The sequence below is a fragment of the Pelobates fuscus genome, chromosome 1, assembly GCF_036172605.1.
Source record: "Pelobates fuscus isolate aPelFus1 chromosome 1, aPelFus1.pri, whole genome shotgun sequence".
NCBI classification, from domain to species: domain Eukaryota; kingdom Metazoa; phylum Chordata; class Amphibia; order Anura; family Pelobatidae; genus Pelobates; species Pelobates fuscus.
Window position 1 is genome coordinate 203,856,405 of NC_086317.1, and position 22,213 is coordinate 203,878,617.

General features: G+C 41.6%; 1 protein-coding gene across 6 annotated transcripts in view; it reads left to right on the forward strand.

Annotated features, from left to right (window-relative positions):
* LOC134610691 (transcription elongation factor A protein 3-like) overlaps positions 1–22,213 on the forward strand; it is an 87,309-nt gene that overhangs the window by 11,904 nt on the left and 53,192 nt on the right. For 3 of the 6 annotated variants that reach the window (XM_063453856.1, XM_063453838.1, XM_063453810.1), the window contains 9 exons: positions 23–85; positions 175–252; positions 1,940–1,993; positions 2,072–2,146; positions 2,362–2,439; positions 2,665–2,742; positions 9,826–9,903; positions 12,315–12,392; positions 12,993–13,070. In XM_063453856.1, coding sequence (XP_063309926.1) covers positions 23–85; positions 175–252; positions 1,940–1,993; positions 2,072–2,146; positions 2,362–2,439; positions 2,665–2,742; positions 9,826–9,903; positions 12,315–12,392; positions 12,993–13,070 — 660 coding nt within the window. The remainder of the gene's footprint in view (positions 1–22; positions 86–174; positions 253–1,939; positions 1,994–2,071; positions 2,147–2,361; positions 2,440–2,664; positions 2,743–9,825; positions 9,904–12,314; positions 12,393–12,992; positions 13,071–22,213) is intronic. The other 3 variants (XM_063453828.1, XM_063453820.1, XM_063453848.1) reach the window with 3 other exon arrangements.

Genomic DNA, 22,213 nt, shown 5'->3' on the forward strand with positions numbered 1-22,213 from the left:
TCTAACACTCCTGAATCTTTAGGAGGTTATCACTCAGCTCTTCAGCCTCATCCTCTTCTTCCTCTAAGAGCAACAAAGAGGAGAGGTAAGGTTTTTCTTTCAGGGCTCAGTTATTAGTATGCAAGGGTATATTAATTTTCTTACAACCAAGTTTCTATCTTTCGTATTTTCAAGGAGGCAATCGCTTGGTTCCCCCACTGTGGCAACTCCTAAAACACCCAGCAAACCAGTTATTGATGACAAAGATTACAGGTAATAGTATTGGCTGATATGGGATTGCATAATCATCAACCCCATGGGTTAATGGGGGAGAAAAATTAGAACATTTTACACTTACATTTGGAAGGATCCCAGAGCTGCTATTGCTGTGCTCTCTCTCTGGTATTTCCAAGATGGCTTCATTCCCTGGTACATTGATGCCACCTGAAAAGAGAGGCTAATAGCATGCCTCTAGTCATGGGTAGCTGGCACTGCTACCTAAAAGACAATTCAATGGGAGGCCGCTGCATAACCTTCTTAAAGGAGACTACACATTTTCAAAACCCGCTGAAACAGGACAAATTTGAAATCTGTCCCATCTTTTGACATGCCCAGTTGCTCTCAAGAAAGCTTTTACAGACAGCATCTGAAGTGAGGAACCCTGCAAAACGAAACCCTATTACAAAATTAAAGAGACACATATTGTTTTTTACACACAAATAGGTAATGACTGAAGTACCTTAATCTACTTTTGTCCATATTTTTTAGTTTACTGCTTCATAGAAACATAGAAACATAGAATGTGACGGCAGATAAGAACCATTCGGCCAATCTAGTCTGCCCAATTTTCTAAATACTTTCATTAGACCCTGGCCTTATCTTATAGTTAGGATAGCCTTATGCCTATCCCACGCATGCTTAAACTCCTTTACTGTGTTAACCTCTACCACTTCAGCTGGAAGTCTATTCCATGCATCCACTACCCTCTCAGTAAAGCAATACTTCCTGATATTATTTTTAAACTTTTGTCCCTCTAATGTAAGACTATGTCCTCTTGTTGTGGTAGTTTTTCTTCTTTTAAATATAGTCTCCTCCTTTACTGTGTTGATTCCCTTTATGTATTTAAAGGTTTCTATCATATCCCCCCTGTCTCGTCTTTCCTCCAAGCTATACATGTTAAGATCCTTTAACCTTTCCTGGTAAGTTTTATCCTGCAATCCATGAACCAGTTTAGCAGCCCTTCTCTGAACTCTCTCTAAGGTATCAATATCCTTCTGTACATACGGTCTCCAGTACTGCGTACAATACTCCAAGTGAGGTCTCACCAGTGTTCTGTACAATGGCATGAGCACTTCCCTCTTTCTACTGCTAATACCTCTCCCTATACAACCAAGCATTCTGATAGCATTTCCTGCTGCTCTATTACATTGTCTGCCTACCTTTAAGTCATCAGAAATAATCACCCCTAAATCCCTTTCCTCAGATGTTGAGGTTAAGACTCTATGAAATATTCTGTACTCTGCCCTTGGGTTTTTACGTCCGAGATGCATTATCTTGCACTTATCCACATTAAATGTCAGTTGCCACAGCTCTGACCATTTTTCTAGTTTACCTAAATCATTAGCCATTTTGCTTATCCCTCCTGGAACATCAACCCTGTTACATATCTTAGTATCATCCGCAAAAAGATACACCTTACCATCAAGACCTTCTGCAATATCACTAATAAAAATATTAAAGAGAATGGGTCCAAGTACAGATCCCTGAGGTACCCCACTGGAAAAAAATATATATATCTTAGTGATCCTTAACTACTGCCAGTAATTTTTTTTTTTTATGTAAAATCTAATTGGGCGCTTTCCTAAATGTCTCTATGGATGACCCTCCACTGAAATGGAGGTACATTTCATTTTTACACTGCCTCGCAATGTTATTTTTTTAAATACTTCTCAATCTATAGGAGTCCAGCCCCAGTCTCTTCTTCCTCTAAGATTTTCAGCAACAAAGAGGAGAGGTAAGGGCTCAGTTTTTTTGTTATTAGAATGCAAGGGTAAATTCTTACAACTAAGTATCTATCTTTGATCATTTGAAGGAGGCAATCTCTTGGTTCCCCCACTGTGACAATTCCTAAAACACCCAGCAAACCAACTGACGACAAAGATGAACGGTAATACTTGAAAACAAGAGAAATCTCAATGTATCTTTCCTGGTAAAATATTTTAGAAATAAATAAATAGTACTTCCTGATATGGGTTTGCATAATCATCCGCATGTTTGTCAGAGTAGTAATATGTTGCATGCAGATGATTGTTTTATCCTAAAACTAACCTCCTTACTAAACTGTTCTTTGTACATTCTCTGCCAATATTATTCTCTTTTCAGGATACTTTCTCTAAATTCTCCCAACCAAGCAGTCCATAAAGCAAATGTAAAACCAAGAACTGACACTAGAGAGGAAAGGTGAGAACACCAACTGTTATAATTAGAGAAAACCTCCCAGTTCATAGAGATGAACAAACCTCCATAAAACAGTCATATCTGGGCAGATTGCTAACGTTCACATAATAGCTTGCTCGCCACTTAATAAATGAGAAATATTTGGGAGGTTGGATAACTATTATTTATATACTTTTTTTTTTCTCCCCTGAATCTTCACAACTATCTGCCTTGATAATCTCTTTGCAGGAAACATACGCTGACATGTCCAACTCCTGGAGCTAGCAATCCATCCAGCAAACCAACAGCAGACCACAAAAAGGAAAGGTAAGAGTGATAAACTTCATCCAATTTAGAAGTGGAAAGTAACAACTGGTGAACCTTACTGAGGATAATATCAGAGTGAAAACACTAGGAAATAAGAAACAAAAAATACATTGACAGTTATGGAATGAGAAGGCTAGAAGAAGAACTATTTAGTGCACTATTTTATACAACTAATAAAATCTGTCAGTAAGTTGATCTTATTTATCAGACACTCTTAACAATAGGAATAACTGCTCAGGATACAAGATTCAATGTTGCATTGTCAGCCCAATCCTGAAGCAATCACACAGTCAAAAGAGCGTGACTGTAAAGGGTATTGCTTCCATTCTGAATGGCAGCACACTGCTCTGCTTGTTAGATCCTACTATCTCATCCTGGAGAGTGTGATGAGCTGGCTGCCTGCAAACTAATAATAATTATATCATATAATTGAAAGCCCTTGCTTGATACATTTAGCCCTTGCTTCTTTTTACTGTGTGCTCGGGTATAGATTGTTTCTGTTTTTCACAATCTTTATTTATCGTGTCAAATCATATACATACAGTGGGTGGAATGATTCGGTTCAGGGTTAAATATGATGGTATTGAGGTAGATGAAGTAACTGTGGAGATAAAAGTGTACAAGCACCTAGTGCAATATTGTACTGTGTAATAATACTTCAACATACAATGTATAACTCAGTACTCACAAGGAGGGAGCCAATTGGAAATGGCTCAGTCCAGACGCCTGTGGGATAGTTAGAAGGGATCCCACTCCCTTCCAAAGTGCAGGTGATGTTCTACAGCTCTCAAAAAGGAATGTCCACACCAATATAGAATTGGGGACTAAGTCCTTTTATTGATGAAGTTAAAAGTGGATATACAACACAGTAAAATAAAATCAAAACAACAAACTTGATAAAATCCACTAAAATCGTACTAAAGTAAATGAGTCCACTGTGGGATAAAAAGAATTACTTGCAAAACGCGTTTCGCCCAAGTCCTGGGCTTCCTCAGTTGCTAAAAGTGTCCTTCGGATGCTTTGTTTATATACCCACTTCAGAGGGTGCTTGTTTCCGGGTTCGCGCCGGTATCTCCATTTCCGGTCGCATGTCCATGACGCACTTCCGGTCCGCGGTCCTGTTGTTGGAACGCATATGCGTTCCAAATCATCAACAACTTTATTGTTCTTTTGTAAAGTCCAATGAACATGGGGGATATCTAATCAAATGTCCACTTAGTAAAATGCATAAAGGAGAAAACGAAGGGTTAGCAATCTTCATAGATGAAGCATCTAAGTGACCAGAAGTACATAAATAAAGTCAGTAATGGAAATGTGTGGCAATAGGGAAAAGAGTAGACCTATTGAAAAGATGATTAGCAAGTGTCATCTTTCATAGGTAAAACATTCAAAAAAATGCAGCATTTAAAGATACATACATAAAAATAAATAATGTGGTAGGAAACTTGTAATAAAAGCATAAATGAGAGTAAATGATTTTTAAACGGAATTTGAGGCATAATTTAAAATAAAACCTTTTTAACGATGCATGTAGGCATAAACATATATCTAGCATTTATAAAAATTAATAGTTAAAATGTAGGTTGCAGAACGTCCCAATATATCCAACTAGTGCTAGTGCTAGCAGAATATAGGGTAAAAGATGTTATAAAAAATGACATATTTCAAAATCTGCATTGAGGCCGTTGGGTATGAGGGTATTGAAGTTAAAAATAAATCTCATCTCTTCTTTACCCAGTTTATTAATATAGTTGCCTCCCCTCCAATCCTTTTTAACTAATTTTATTGCACAAAAGAGTAGTCCTGTAGGGTCCTGGTTATGTTGAGTTTTAAAATGTTGAGAGACAGAATGCGTTTCCAGACCTTTTTTGATATTGCGGACATGTTCTGCAATCCGTACATTTAGGGGCCGTATGGTTCTTCCTATATACAGGAGATTGCATGGGCATTTTAGGACGTAAATGATTCCCTTCGAATGGCATGTGAGATGATCTTTAATTTTATACGATCGACCTATTATTGCACTTATGTCTATGAGGTGTCTTTTTCTGTTTTTAGTGGCTCTACATGGTAGGCACTCTCCACACCCGTAAAATCCTATCAAGTTGTTAATAAAGTGCTTAGGTGTTGTGGTTTCTAAATTACTTCTAACCAGCACATTTCTCAGGTTGCTGGTGCCTCTAAAAATCATTCTTGGTTTGGGAGGTAAAATATCCTTAAGTATGGGGTCGTCCTTCAGAATATGCCAGTGTTTGTTGATGGCTTTCTGTACTTTTCTAGTGTTTCCATTATATTTACTAATGAAAGGAACTTCATCGTAATTGTGTGTCACTGTTTTAGGTTTGTATTTTAAAAGCTGGCTTCTTTCCAGGAGTCTAACTTCTTCCATATCTTTCCTCAGGGCGTCCTCATCATACCCTTTCTCTATGAACTGTTGTTTTATATACTCGGCCTGTTTGATATATTCCGTTTCTTCTCTACAGTTCCTCCTGATTCTTTTAAACTGCCCTTTGGGGGCATTAGTTAGCCAGGGCTTATGGTGGCAACTATTTCTATTAATGTAGCTATTAGAGTCCACCGGTTTGAAGTAGTTTCTAGTGAAAATACGCGATTCTTTTATATAGATATTCAAATCTAAAAAATTGATGTTGTTGTTACTCACATCGCTGGATAATTTAACGCCCCAATCATTAGTGTTAAGCAATTCTAAAAACCTTGTTAATTCACAGCTACTGCCTGTCCAGATAAAAAATATGTCATCTATATACCTGCGGTAGGACACCAAGTTCGCCCTCCATTCATGGCCACTAGAAATAAAGGATTCTTCCCAGTATGCCATGAACAAATTGGCATAACTGGGGGCGAACTTGGTGCCCATCGCTGTACCGCAGATCTGTAGATAAAAACGATCCTGAAACCAAAAAAAATTGTTGGTTAAAATAAGTAAAATCCCTTCTAAAATGAACTCTATTTGTTCTTTCTTAAAAGATGACTTTTCTAAAAAGTATTTAGCTGCTTCTAGTCCTTTGTTATGGGGGATTGCACTATATAACGAGCTGACATCACACGTGACTAGGAAATTCCCTTCTTGCCACTCAGTCTGTTCTAATATTTGCAGCACATTGATGGTGTCTTTCAGGTAGTACGGCGTTTTCACCACTAAGGGTTGTAACATGATATCGATATACTCAGATACCCGTGTGGATACCGAGTCAATACCCGATATTATCGGCCTGCCTGGTGGATTGTGCTGGTCTTTATGCACCTTCGGTAGGTGATAGAACACCGGAACTTTGGGATAGTCAATGGACAGATAATCAACTTCTTTTTCATTAATAATCTCTAATTCTTTTCCTTTGAGGATGTATTTCTCAAACTTTTTTTGTATTTCACTCATTGGATTTGATGGTAACTGTCGATACGTCAGTGGGTCCAACAGGATTTTGTCCGCTTCTTTAATGTAGTGCTCTTTGTTAAAAATGACAATCCCTCCCCCCTTATCCGCCGGTTTTATTACGATGTCCTTATTTTTACTCATCTCTTTAATTGTTTTATGTTCTTTCCGGGATATGTTTTGCTGGTAAGGGGTAGTTTTCTTAATTTTATTGATATCCTTCATCACCATGAAGGACGACCCCATACTTAAGGATATTTTACCTCCCAAACCAAGAATGATTTTTAGAGGCACCAGCAACCTGAGAAATGTGCTGGTTAGAAGTAATTTAGAAACCACAACACCTAAGCACTTTATTAACAACTTGATAGGATTTTACGGGTGTGGAGAGTGCCTACCATGTAGAGCCACTAAAAACAGAAAAAGACACCTCATAGACATAAGTGCAATAATAGGTCGATCGTATAAAATTAAAGATCACCTCACATGCCATTCAAAGGGAATCATTTACGTCCTAAAATGCCCATGCAATCTCCTGTATATAGGAAGAACCATACGGCCCCTAAATGTACGGATTGCAGAACATGTCCGCAATATCAAAAAAGGTCTGGAAACGCATTCTGTCTCTCAACATTTTAAAACTCGACATAACCAGGACCCTACAGGACTACTCTTTTGTGCAATAAAATTAGTTAAAAAGGATTGGAGGGGAGGCAACTATATTAATAAACTGGGTAAAGAAGAGATGAGATTTATTTTTAACTTCAATACCCTCATACCCAACGGCCTCAATGCAGATTTTGAAATATGTCATTTTTTATAACATCTTTTACCCTATATTCTGCTAGCACTAGCACTAGTTGGATATATTGGGACGTTCTGCAACCTACATTTTAACTATTAATTTTTATAAATGCTAGATATATGTTTATGCCTACATGCATCGTTAAAAAGGTTTTATTTTAAATTATGCCTCAAATTCCGTTTAAAAATCATTTACTCTCATTTATGCTTTTATTACAAGTTTCCTACCACATTATTTATTTTTATGTATGTATCTTTAAATGCTGCATTTTTTTGAATGTTTTACCTATGAAAGATGACACTTGCTAATCATCTTTTCAATAGGTCTACTCTTTTCCCTATTGCCACACATTTCCATTACTGACTTTATTTATGTACTTCTGGTCACTTAGATGCTTCATCTATGAAGATTGCTAACCCTTCGTTTTCTCCTTTATGCATTTTACTAAGTGGACATTTGATTAGATATCCCCCATGTTCATTGGACTTTACAAAAGAACAATAAAGTTGTTGATGATTTGGAACGCATATGCGTTCCAACAACAGGACCGCGGACCGGAAGTGCGTCATGGACATGCGACCGGAAATGGAGATACCGGCGCGAACCCGGAAACAAGCACCCTCTGAAGTGGGTATATAAACAAAGCATCCGAAGGACACTTTTAGCAACTGAGGAAGCCCAGGACTTGGGCGAAACGCGTTTTGCAAGTAATCCTTTTTATCCCACAGTGGACTCATTTACTTTAGTACGATTTTAGTGGATTTTATCAAGTTTGTTGTTTTGATTTTATTTTACTGTGTTGTATATCCACTTTTAACTTCATCAATAAAAGGACTTAGTCCCCAATTCTATATTGGTGTGGACATTCCTTTTTGAGAGCTGTAGAACATCACCTGCACTTTGGAAGGGAGTGGGATCCCTTCTAACTATCCCACAGGCGTCTGGACTGAGCCATTTCCAATTGGCTCCCTCCTTGTGAGTACTGAGTTATACATTGTATGTTGAAGTATTATTACACAGTACAATATTGCACTAGGTGCTTGTACACTTTTATCTCCACAGTTACTTCATCTACCTCAATACCATCATATTTAACCCTGAACCGAATCATTCCACCCACTGTATGTATATGATTTGCTGTGATTTTTAGTGTGGATAGAGAGGTTACCACACGGGTGTTTTGAGTGTTTTTGGTATCTATTTGGGTAACACGCTGTGACTCTGTACTTTTATTTGTATTATTTATCGTGTATTTCCAGTTAAGATACAATAGAAACAGTGGTAATAACAGTCATCTCTCTACAGATAGATTTCAAGGTATTGGTTTGGTTTAATGTGATACATATATCAAAATCAAAAGCTTCAGTAAAAATATCAGTGCCAAGGCAGCAGTCGTTATGTACAGCCTCAGTTTCTTGAGGGTACCTCACTTGCTTAGCCTTCTATGGCAGGCAAACTCACCCTCACTTTCTTTATGTCTATTCGTTACCTTCCTCTTACCTCTCCAATAGGGCAATCTAAAACATAAGTAAAGCTATGGAGGGGGTTGATGAGGAGAGAGGTAACCAGTTGGTTATTTCTGGATACTTGCTTTCTGCTGTAAATTCGACCTTAATGATCCCCCTTCCCCAAAAGAGACAAGCTACTCCCTTCTCAACCCCCCAGCCCAAGATTTAGGAGACTGCCACACTCCATTCATGATGTTATCAAAAAGGAATCTGCCTCTCCATCCCTAGCTGCATATGTTACAAGATCTCAAGACACAAGTCCACTAAAATCTGCAAATCAGTACCAACCTCAGAACCGCATCTTCAACATGTCACAGATTTTGCCAGTGTTCTGTACCAGCAAGTGATTTATTTACAATTGAGTTCTTGTTTTTTTTGGCTCTGAGTGTTCCTTGGTGGGCTTGGAGATGGATCTTCTCCCATTTGCGTTCAGCAAATTTATATACTTGCTTTGACTTCACTTTAATTTCTTACTTTAGTAAATAACACTGAATTTTTAAAATGAAAGATGCATTAAATCAATGTACATCTTGCCTTTTACTGTTCAGAGGCCTATCTACTAAAATATTTCCAACTAAATTAGTGAAGGGTTTAAATTGAAGGATACTGCCATTTAAGACAAATGGTTCAGTGACCTGATTTATCTTGCAAATACTGAAACACTTTTGAGGTCATTGAAGCAACCAAATGTGGACACATTTCAAACCTTAAACACTCTAAGCACAATAATAACTTTATCTTCATAAAGTGTTTTTTTGTGTATAGGTTATGCCCCTGAAGTCTCACTGCTCAATTCTCTAAAATTACTTTGTTTAAGCAGTCCTATATACACCACCCCTGGCTGTGACTCACACAGTCTCACCTACACACTTCCTCTCTACACAGTTACTGAAAAAGTAGTCTATTTGTTAACTTCCATTATTGTGCAGCGTGTTTATTTAGAATTTCTTAACTTCTGCTGTGCTAATAGCCCGCTAGAGCCTTTTGTGTGTGAGTATAGTCCAACTACCAGAGTAGGAGATAAGAACTTCTAGTTATTCTTTTTTTTTTTTTGAAGCTGTGTGAGTCACAGACATGGAAGGTATGGCTAGGGCTACATATATGTGATTTAACTACAAATGGCAAAGAATTGAGTATCGAAACTGCAGGGACATGATCTGTGCACCAGAACTGCTTAATCAGGCTAACATTGTTTTAGTACTTAAAGTTTTCCTTTTACGTAATGGTTAGCTTACATCTAATCAAAGAAGATATATGGGTTGATATGCATGGTAACAGGGTAAAAGAAACAACATTTCATACAGTCTGCTTTGTTACTTTTTATTCCTTTATCCGAGTCTCATAAAACATGTTTTTCTATGATACTCTCTCTACAGACGACACTCTGTTAGTTCTCCCACTAATACAGCACACACTACCTCCAGCAAACCAGTCACAGGCCACAAAGAGGAAAGGTAAGAGTGTTAGATGAGGATAAGAGGTGAACACTAAAAACTGATTTTGCTTTGTTGGAGTAATAATTTGTTTTTACATAGTGGTTGGGAATAAAGTGCAGAGAATAGAGCAAGCAGCATAGAAAAGCAGTAAAGTATGAATATCCGAGATGAACAAGAAAATTTAAGTGCCATTAGTTTGATCTAACTTTTCATGCATTTTAAACTTTGTTAACAGAAAGACTAACATGTAGCTTTTAAAGTGGTCTTAAAATTATCTTCACTCAATAGAGCTGCACACCACAATGATTCCTTGATGGAGTGAGGGGGAGCAGGGCAGATCAGATCTACTGATTTCCCTCCTAGCTCAAAAAGTGCCTCCTCACAAACACAGCTGAAGGTCCAAGACCAGGCAGGGTTCCACACAGGCCCTCCAGGGTGGAGGGGGGCATTGTTTGAATGGTACTCCTTTGGGTGTCCTTTGAGAGAAGTAGCTACTGACGCAATAAAAAAGGAGAAATAGCAATATCAGAGAGGGCAACCATTTTCCAGTGAGAGCCAGAAGGGTGATATTGATTGAAAGGAAGAGGATGTGTGTAGTTGTATATTTTAGTTTACAGCAGACAGAACTGGCATTCCAGAGTGCACACTGAACATCATATGACGTCCCCAGCACAGAGAGTGTAAGGTGCTGGGAACTCCCACATCCACTAGATTGCAAGCTTATTTTATAAAGGGTTACTCCAAGCACCGTGACCATTAAAGTGTTCTGAAGTGGTAATGGTGCTTGGAGTCTCTTTGTGCAGCGTTTCAATATAAAATGCTGTACATCAGGTTTGCTGGTGAGATTGTAGCTGTTATGCATATTGGAAGTCTGTCATCTGCATGCAATGCATACTGGTGACAGACAATCTTTGAAGTCATGCCTCTACTCTGATCATCTCCTGGACATACCTCTCCCAATTTGCCTATCCTACCACACTATCAAAGTAAATAGTCTGGTAGGTCTAACTAATCATTGTATATGTATTATATGTTTTGTTAATGCCATTTAACATTGAACATATACATGAGTGCTTGTCCAACTGGGTACCTTCCTCTTTAGTCTATGCTGGAAATCTCATTATGAAAACTTATAAGTGTAGTTCTCAAAACCAGATCAGTTTTTGTTATACGTTTTACTCATTGTAGCATACATTTGCTGAATTTGTTGGTTAAATAGTACAAATATAGATTAAGCTTCACTTGAAAAAGTTTTACTTTACAACATTCCGACAATCTCTAAAATGTGCAGGATGTTACTCTTATCTCTGCATTTTCTTAAGTCACCTCCAATATTCATAAAAAAGAGAAACCATGTTTTGAGATACCTGACCAATTTACCTATCTAAAAGAATGTGATGTGGAAGGTTGGCAAGGTTCTTTCTGGCAGGTATCTATATGGTCCTCTTTTAAAAGTCCTGATTATTTTATAAGGTCCTCATATTCTTACCCCTTTCATGATTAAGGCTCATATGGGTTAATGAAGTAATGCTATAAGTGCCAGCAAACATAAACATCTCAATTCCTTTGCTTTTTACTTCCAAAAAGAGAAGAAATAGAGTGTAAGAACTAATCCATGTAAACCTGTTACTTGCACAAGTATGCAATAGTCTTAATTGCCTTATAAACTAAAGTGCACTAAAATGGTTGGCCGACAGTAATTTTTACTCTTGAATCTCATTTCCTCAAACTAATCCACTATTCAGAGCAGTCCATGTTCAATATCTCACTCACGTTATCCATTGGTTAATGCAGCCTGGAACAACCCACAAGCTGGTGTCCAAACATGTTTGGCAATCTGCCACTGGACACTTACCTTATAGTGTGATCATTAGACTTGTGAATGGAGAGAATATTTGGTTCAATCAAACCATTTTTATAAAAAATTATTTTTGGGGGGGGCAGGCCATATTTTGGTTATATGTTGGTTCGACTCAGCCAAACAAAAAACTGATTTGGGAAATTAAGAAGATGAACCGAAAGGTCACAAAAATGACCAAACAGTGTACTGCAAAGTATATAAATAATATTTATAACATTTTTAACCATATGTTTCACAGATCAAATATAGGGAAATACAGGAAGAGCAGTAAAACAAAATCAATATTTATCTATTTTTGATGTTTTTTCAATATATAATCTAAATATATATTTTTTTTCACTTTTCCTCTTATTTCACTATATTGGCAATTCCTTACTTGATCTGTGAATAAAATTGGTCCCCTAGCCATCAATCGGTTGGTTCATGATGCAGCTACATTTCGTCCGGATTTCAAGAATTTGATGAACTGCAGTTCATACCATAACAAATCTCCAAATCTAGTAATCACTTGCTATGTATCAGGCTTCCCACTTGGTCTTAGTTTAACCATCTCTCCCCATTCCTGCAGGAGACACTCTCTTGGGTCCCCCAGTCATGGAGCTCGGAACGGATCTAGCAAAACAGTAAATTACACCAAAGAGGACAGGTAACAATGTTATCTGATTGGGATCAAAATGAGAAATGAACAATTTCTCTAGCTTATTTCTAGAAATATATGCTTCACAATGCATTCAATGTTTTGTGTTTATATATTGCTTTATGGATCACATAAATGATTATAATACTTTAATATATAACTTAGGAATTATTTAATTGCACATTCAACCCTCAGATTACTTGTTTTCCAAGTCTTCTATAGTGAATTCCAGGAAACAAGCTAGATGATTGTAGTACAGAGCCATTGCATCCTCACCTCCCAATGTATCCATTTTGTTTATACCCAGCTGACCATTACTATGTGGTGTCACCCCCAATTCTATGTCCTTTTATTTTCTGTATCCTCCCTTACTTTCCTATAATTTTTTTTTTAATTTTATTTGTACATGATAATACAACATGGATATTTTATATCCAATTGGCTTCTCTCTGGAATGTATGTAGATGACTCTCTGTATAAAAATGTAGCTTAAAAAGTGATTGCAATCTCTTTTCAGGATTTACAGCAAAGATAAAAAATAATCTTTAATTTCCATTTTCTGGTCCCATAAATCACGCTCTTGTTTTCACTTTGTCTCACTTGCTCCAGGAAGCACTCTGTTGGTTCCCCCACCTCTACAGTTCGCAATGGATCCAGTAAACATGCAACTGACAGCAAAGAGGAGAGGTACGAGTGTAAGATTTTTAGTAAAACAACCAATTCTTTTACAGCCTAAGGCTTTAAAAAACAGCATTGTGGCACAATTACGCTAAATATGCAATTTGCTAGCTGATAAGTTGTTGCAACACCAATTAGTAAAAGACAGCGAGAGTGCTCCATAGGAAAATGTAGAAATTGTCTATTTATTAAATTACATTGTGCTTTCACAGGCTGAAAAAAAAACAATACTTTTTTGGTGTAATTATTATTCCTAGTGAGCTACAACAGTATAGTTAACCCTTTCAGCACCCTCAAAAAATGCCTAAAGATAACTGCATATATACAAATTTAACTTAAAAGGTAATTTTAATATCTTCTAATAATGTACTTACCATAAATTCTTTTTTCCTTAATAGTGGCAGTATTGAAACAAGTGGGTTGTGTCTTCTGCTGTACACACGAAGCTCCCCATAAAATTTAAATATTTAATAATTTGATTGTAATATCCCACTTACTCTGCCCTTATAATCCTTGTTCCTGCAAGATTCACCAGTCATTCCAAGAACCAAACAGAGACCATATACTGCAAATAAAATTTAATCCATACAAAAACAAGAGGAGGTAAAAAAGCAGTACTGCCACTATACTAATGAAAAATAATGTTACGGTAAGTAAAATAACATTTTTTCCCCATACATAGTGGCAGTACTGAAACAAGTGGGATATATAGTAATATCCCTTCTAACAAAAATAGGGTGGGAAAATCAGTAGGCCACTGCCTGAAGCACCTTTCGCCTGAAAGCAGCTTCAGAGGAATAGAATATGTCCATCTTCAGCCTGTAACAAAAGAAGAAAGAAAAAATAGGAGGATGTCTAAGTATCAAAAAAGTAATGAAAAAACGGTATAAAAATTGTGGTACTAATGTAGTAGTGGAAGGATACCTAATTCAGTAAAGATTGGACTGAACAAAAAATGTATTGGTGGAAAGATACCTAATTCAGTCAGGACTGTACTGAACCAATAATAAAACTTAACCTTTAACCCAGGCAAGCTAAAAAGTGGGACAAAAAGGGGGACTAAAAAGTGGGGCAAAATATAATTCCAGTATCACAACATAAAAAAACAAACCCCCCCAAAAAAACCCTAGTAGAAAGGGTTGGTCTGCTAAATATCAACTGAGATTTTTTTTTTTTTTAAAGTACTTTATTTTTGCATCCTGCCGGACAAAGAGGAATGATAACATTTCATGGGCTTACGCAGAAGCCACGAAACATATATATAGGAATAACATCCATGTTAACTGTACATAGATACTTCAAACTAGTTCACACGAGGCTTGATGTCGTCACTGTCTCTGTCCACCAGGGGATTTTTTCTTTTTAGAGATCCACATTACATCGTGCTGGTGAAACCATTGGAAAAAACAATCGTGGAACATAAAATATAACATATAACCTTATGTATTGTAACCTGATAGGGTTGCCTCGTCCCGTAATATAGGGGTTCACCCTGGCGCACCTTACCGTGTACCTATCTTGCAACACGATTTGAGTGTAAAGTACGTTTTGGTTCATGTTGCGTGGTTATGCACCGTTGTTTTAGAGCGTATGTGTAGAACTTCCGTGCTCACCCCGTCTCCGTTTACCGAGAAACGGGGGGATTAGGAAGGGAATAAAAAGTAAAGAGAGAAGAAAAAGGGGGCAAGAAGTGGGGGCAGGGAAAGGGGGTAGGGGGTAGATGGGGTGGGTCGTATGCGACGTCCCAGCGCAGTGTGGTAATGTTCGTTATTCTTATCGGTATGTGTTGTTCTATGCGGTGACCGGGAGTACATAGTCATGCCATGGTTCCCACACTCTGTCAAATTTAGGTGAGGTGCCTTTCAATCTGGCCGTTAGACTATCCATTAGGTGTACCTCTTTTAAGTTACCTATTACTCTCTGGGTGGTGGGTAAGTCTGTTTGTAACCATGTTTGTGCTATCGATCTCCTAGCTGGTAGTGTAATTTTATGGAGTAATGTTTGTTCAACTCTCGTCCAATTATCTACGGGTGTGTTCAGGAGGTATGTCCATGGGTTTAGGTCGGGTGCCTTGTGGAAAATCCCATTGACTACCTGGTGTATCTTAGCCCAGAATGCTTGAGCTTTGGGGCAATCCCACCACATGTGAAGGTATGTACCCTTATGTCCGCAATCCCTCCAACAGTCGTCAGTGGGTGTCTGACCCATGCGGTGTAGTGTAACTGGGGTAGTGTACCACCTGAACATTGTTTTGTAGGATTGCTCCTGTAGTGTTACACTTATAGATACCTTATTGTTTGCCTCCCAGATGTCCCTCCATTCCTCACCCTCTAGTACCTCTCCCAGGTCTCTTTCCCACGCCTCCGTGTATGTCAATGGTCCCCACTCTTTTGATTCTGAGCATATGTGTGCATACATCGTGGTAATTAAGCCTTTTTGTGTATATTCATTCAGACACATTTTTTCATAGAATGTTAGGGGGGTGGTTGCTGCTTGTCGAACGTCTGTCTGTTGAACGTAGTCTCTTATCTGTATATAACAGAAGAAGTCAGCTGGGGTGAGGTGTGTTCTCTGTTGGAGTATGTCAAAGGGGACTAGTTTCTTTTGTTCATACATATGGCAGATCCTCTGAATCCCTGCTGTCTCTATGTTAGCGAAGTCCCTAGCTGCTATGCCTGGGGGGAATGCCCTGTTCCTCAGTATAGGGGTCATGGGTGAGTGTCTAGATGTTAAGTCATATTTGTGGGCACATGTGTCCCATATGGTTAGGGAATTCAGTATGGCTGGGCAAGTCGTCCTCAGGATAGGCCTGTCTTCTTTGCGTACCCACATGTGATACTGCGGGAGGTCGGTCCCTGTCATGAGCGACTCCAGGTCTACCCACCTTCTAACCTCCAGGGGAGAATGCCACATAGCGATCTGTGCCAATTGCGCCGCTAGGTAGTAGGAGTAGAGGTGCGGCAGGCCCAGCCCCCTCTTTGTTTCTGTCTAAATAGTATATTCCTGGAGATCCTGTGCCTGCGGTTGTGCCATATGAAATCGCCTATTGCTTTCTGGAGGTGTGCCAGGTCTGATTTGAGCAGTCTGACAGGCAGTGCCTGAAAGAGAAACAGGATTCTTGGTAGGATGTTCATTTTTACTGTGTGGATGCGCCCTATCCAGGATATGGGTTTGTCTTGCCAATTGTCCATGTCGTGTATGAGTGTCTTAATCAGGGGGGTGTAGTTCAAGCGGTGTAAATTTTTGGGGTCAGCAGACAGGCGTACTCCTAGGTACTTTAGATGGTCACGTACTATCGGAATATTGTGAGTTTCCTGTATGGTCGTTATGTCCTCTGTTGTCATACCGAGTGGGAGGGCACTTGATTTATCCAGGTTCGCCTTGTAGCCGGAGAAGGCCCCGAACTGTGTCAGTAGGCCTCTGAGTGCTGCCATGGATGCTGTGGGATTCGTGAGGGTCAACAGAACGTCATCCGCGTAGGCGGAGGCGAGAAACTCCTGTCCCGCTACTTTGATCCCTGTAATCAGAGGGTGTCGTCGCATGGCTTGCATGAGTGGCTCAAGCGACAGCACAAACAGGAGGGGGGAGAGGGGACAGCCTTGTCTGGTTCCGTTCCTCAGAAAAAAGGGTTGGGGTCCTGCTCCCGTCATCCTGACCTGTGCAGAAGCATGGTTGTACATGGCCTTGATTGATGTCACGTACCTTTCGGGGAAGTTCAGGTGTTTCAGGAGGTTGAATAGGTACGGCCACTCGACCCTGTCAAAGGCCTTCTCCGCATCAAGCGAGACCAATAATGTGGGAGTGTTGGAGGCCTTCTGTCGCCATATGAGGTCTATATTTCTCCGGGTATTCTCAAATAGCTGTCTGTCTGGCACGAACCCCACTTGGTCAGGATGGATCAGGGTTTTTAACGCGGGGTTCAGTCGGTCTGCTAATATCTTCGCCAGTATCTTAATGTCTTGATTAATCAGCGATATGGGTCTATAGTTGTCAGGGAGTAGTGGATCCTTGCCAGGTTTCTGGAGGAGTATTATGTTAGCTAGAGACATACTGCTTTCTGTGTCACCGCCCTCCATGAGGTCGTTAAATACTCGCGCTAGGTGTGGGGATAGTTCCTCCTTAAAGGCCTTGTAGTACGTCCCATCAAAGCCGTCTGGTCCCGGTGCCTTGTTGCCTTTCAGGCCCGCTATAGCCCTATCTACTTCCTCCCTCGTTATGGCTTCGTCAAGGAGCTGTGCCGACGCTGTCGAGAGTTTTGGCAGGTCTAGGTCCTGCACGAAGTTGCGCATGTGCATGTTAGCTTCTTCTTGAGACGTTTGAGATCGGGGCGTGTGGTTGTAAAGTTTTTTATAATAGTCGGTAAAGACCTGTGCCACCTCTGCTGGGGTGTTTTTATCGTTCCGTCACTGTGTTTGATCGTAGTGATCGGGGCACGGTTTTGTCTTGGTCTTAGGGTTCTGGCCAATAAGGTGTCCATTTTGTTTGAGTGTTCATAATACGTTCTCTTGGTCCAATTAAGGGCTTTTATGGTGTCATCCATCAGTACAGCGGTTATGGATCGCCTGATCTCTTGCACTTACTCCGTGAGTTGGGGGGTTAGAGCGGTTTTATGTCTCTGCTCTGCTTTCCTCAACTCTTCCAGTAGGTTGTTCACCTCTTTGGCCTTGTGTGCTTTCTTTCTCGTTGCTAGTTTAATGCATGTGCCCCTGATCACAGCTTTATGGGCCGCCCACACTGTATTTGGGGCAATATCATCAGTTTCGTTTTCGTTGAAGTAGTTTTGTAGGTCGGCGCGTATTTCAGCTTTGAAACCCTCGTCGCGTAACAGGTGTGGGCTCATCCTCCAGTTCCATGGCGCTGCTGCGCACAGGTGATCCAGCGTCAGGGTGACTTCGGCATGGTCTGACCATGTAATTGAACCAATTGCGGTCTCTTTTACCTTTGCCATGCTTGTGTCGTTAACGAGGAAATAGTCAATCCTCGAGTAGGTACCATGCGGTGCAGAGTAAAAGGTGTAATCGAGTTCTCCGGGATGCTGTGCCCGCCACACGTCAATCAGGCCGGTGCCTTGGAGAAAACCATGAAGCATTCTGTCCTGACCCCCCCTGCCCTGTGACCTCTGGATACCTGCCCTGGTGCTTCTGTCAACCGCTGGACAAGGTGCGGCATTGAAGTCGCCCCCCATGATTAACATACCGTATGGAATGGCCTTAATTTTGTCCGTCATTGTCCCCCAGAATGTTGAGTCTGGTGAGTTAGGGGCATACACATTGATTAAGTGCACTGGATGGGAGTACAGTGTCCCTGACAGTATGATGTACCTGCCGTCTGTGTCTATGTCCTTAGATTGTATTTGTATCGGGCACCTGCTATGTACAAGGATAGCCACCCCGTTGTGTTTGCGGTGAGATCTAGCCTCATAGGATGTAGGGTACGTACGGTCTCTAATGCGGAACGTCGTGTTCTGAGAGATGTGTGTCTCCTGAATGAGCGCTACATCAGGGTTGTGTCTTTTGATTTCCCTGAGCATGAGGCGTCTCTTTCTAGGGGCGTTCAAGCCCTTGACATTTATGGAAAGTAGTTTTAGAGCCATATCTGTTGCGGTGTTTGTCGCTCGTTACCCGTTAGTGGGCTCCCTCTCTGACTGTCACTATTGCTATAATAGCTACCGATTACTGGTGTTATGAAGTGTGCCTCTGCCTCTGAGACCATCGCATACAGGAGGGGGGGGGGGGGGGGGCAGGGAGGGGGTAAGATAAGGGGTGGGGGGAAGAGAGATAAGATTAAAGAGAAAAGAAAAGAAAAGGAAAAATAAAAAAGACTGGACTTACTAATTGCCAGTTCTATTTGGGGTGTCGTCCTCGCGTCCACAGCCTGTACCCAGTCGGGTACTATATGGACTTCGGGTTACAAAGCCGTGGCGGAACCGCACCGCGTTAATCGCTATATGTCGGTTTGGTGTGTGCGTCACTTGTACGTGTATGTGCGTCCCAGGGAGGGACTAGGTTGCGTGACTCTGTGGGGATAAAAGGCGAGAAGCCGTAACTTTGATGCGGGAGGTGGGGTGGGGGGAGGGGGGGGCCCAACCCCAGCATATGAACTGGGTCTCAGGGAGAGGAAACGCATGTGTGGGAAGTGGAACATTGACCTTTTACATTTACATTTATCCAGTGGGGGTGCGCTGTACAATCAGTATATACATTTGAACATTAATTAACCATTTAGTCGAGTAACATATTGGGTCATCCCTCCTCATACATTTGGGTGGGGGCGCTTGTCCGCTGCGGGGTTACACATTGTATATTTGTAGGCAATGCATTTAGGCTCCCATGCAGGTAAATCATGTATAGCGAATACATACACTTAACAGAGATATGGTATATACATTGCTACCCCAGAACCCATACCATCCGGCCACCCCCTCCCACACATCCGGGCCATAGGTCTATCACTTAGGCCTGACTACCCTAGTACACCTATTGTGGTCCCATGCTCAACTGGTAAATGCCCGTACTGCCGGGTGCAAGGGTATTGAAGGGAGCCGGGGGGGGGGGGGAGGGGGGTTCAATCCCTCCGCATAGGAACTGGGTCTCAGGGATAGGGAAAGCATGTGTGGGAAGTGGAACATTGACCTAGTAGTAACTTTTACGTTTACATTTACCCAGTGGGGGTGCGCTGTACAATCAGTATATGCATTTGAACATTGATAAACCAGTTAGTCAATTAAGGTGGGAGATATACATTGCGGTCCCTCAGGTTTGTCTATGCTGGCCAGTGGGTCATCCCTCCTTATACATTAGGGTGGGGCGCTTGGCCGCTATGGGGTTACCTAGTGTATATTTGTAGGCAATACGGTTTGGCTCCCATGCAGGCAGATCACATATAGCGAATACATACGCTTAACAGAAATATGGTATACACATTGCTACCCCAGAACCCATTCCATCCGCCCACCCCCTCCCAAACATCCGAGCCATAGCTCTATCACTTAGGCCCGACTACCCTAGTACATCTATTGTGGTCCCCAGCTCGGCTGGTAAATACCCCTATTGTCGGGTGCTAGTGTATTTGAGGGAGTCAGGAACACGGAGACAGGGCCCCTGAGCCCTCAGGGGAGGGCAGTCGCCGGGCGCGACCTCTCATAGGTAACCCGTTATAGAGGGGGCTCTGGGGTCAATGGGGTCAGTGGTACATAGTTTTACCACGATTTTTTTTTTTTTTGTGTGTGATCGCAGAGCGCAGGAAAAAACCTGGGGCTTAGCAGTAGGGCTAAGATCTGAATCTACAAATAAACACATATAATATATAGAATATAATACTATACATAATTCCGGGTTGAGTTTTCAGATACCAGTACCCCGGCACCCAATCTCAGTGACCCAGTCCCCCCCTCCCCATCCCCCACGAAAAACATTGTTATATGGTATGTTCAGCGCTCAATGTCCACCCTTGGTTAACTGAAAATGTTCTCCCATACCCATTGCTGAAGTGTTTTTTCCCCTCCCAGTTCCCCCCCCCCCCAAGTTGGTCGACCCGGGCCTCTCCTCAACCCCCGTTGAACGTTATGTGGACAGTCACTGTCCCTTGATGTAAACTGTGCCCCTGTACCTTACTCTCCGATGGTATGCCATTCTCTTGGTAGGGGCTGTAGGTCTCCAGACTCTGCCGCCACTGTAGGGATCCCCTCTGGGGCCGGCAACTCCATGGCCGTGAAGAAGGATCGTGCATCCATTCCTGGGTGAAGGACGTGCGTTCTCCCCTCCTTGAACGCTAGGAGCTTGAAGGGGTACCCCCAGGCGTAGCGGATACCTGCGTCTCGCAGTGACTCTGTGATGGGCCTCCACTCCCGTCTCCTCTGCAGGGTGGTAGGCGCTAAGTCCTGGAATATAGACAGCTCAGCACCCTGGAAGGTGATCCGGGCCTCTCTGCTTTTCTTAAGGATTGCTTCTTTTGTTTGGTAATGCAGGAACCTTATAATAATGTCCCTTGGGTAGTTGGCGTCTGGCCTCTTTGCCCGCAGAGCTCTGTGGGCTCTTTCAATGTGCCATTGGTGGTCAGGGATATCAGGCAGTAGAGGCTTCAAAATTGCAGACACTATGGCCGCCACAGGGCCCTCTCCCGCGTTTTCTGGGAGGCCCCTTAGTCGTAGGTTATTGCGGCGTGATCTATTTGCCATGTCTTCGATGGTTAATTCAGCCGCCACCATTCTAGCCGTCAATTGATTGACTTGAGCGACGGCCGTATTGTGGGCCTTTGTCGTGGTTTCAAGCCTCGTTTCCAGCCTCGTGGTGCGGTCTCCCAGGGCCTGGATATCATCCCGGAGAAGCTTGACGGCGCGGTCTATCTCTCCAGCCAGGAATGATTTCACCTCTGCGAGTGTGGTGAGTATTTGGGCTGCGTCTGCAATGCTCTGGGGTCCCGCAGCACCAGTCCAGTGCGCCGGCTCCTCACCTCCCTCCTTCCCGCCGCCGCCGCCATCTTGGCGGTCTGTGGTCGCAGCTCGTGCGGTGAAGAACTCTGCCACGGAGGTACCGGAGTCTTGGCCCTTTTTAGGGTTCTTCTTCTGGGGCCTCTTATCCATCCCCGGGAGCAGTTTCGGCTTCTTTCAGATGTGTTTTTGTGCTGAAGTTAGCTGTTTTGCGGTGCGGTCGGCAATCACGTCCAGCTCGCTCCGTGTCCAAGCCACGCCCCCCTCAACTGAGATTTTTGCAGGTTTAAAAACCAACCATGATCTCCTAGAAATTTCCTTGTGTTTTTGAGGTCTAACAGAAGACAATGTTTTGATTCTGCCTTTAAAACCCAATAGTCCAGGTAAGGAATTATAACCATACCTCTCAGACGTGAGGTTGCTGCTAGAGGAGCCAAAAGGAAAAGATACAAGGGGTCGATTAGAGGCCGAAAGGTAGGGCCTTGAACTGAAAGTGTAAAATATTTCTTCTTCCAGCTTGTATTGCAAGCCTTATGAATTTTGGTGAAAATACGGACATCGGAACATGAAGGCACGCATCCTTCAGGTCAACTTTGTCATAAATTATCCTTTCTGCAGGATGTGTGTTACTGACAAAATAATTTCCATACATTTCCATGCATTTACTTCTTTGAGGTCTAGGATAAGATGATAGGACTTGTCTGGCTTTCGAATTAAAAAGAAG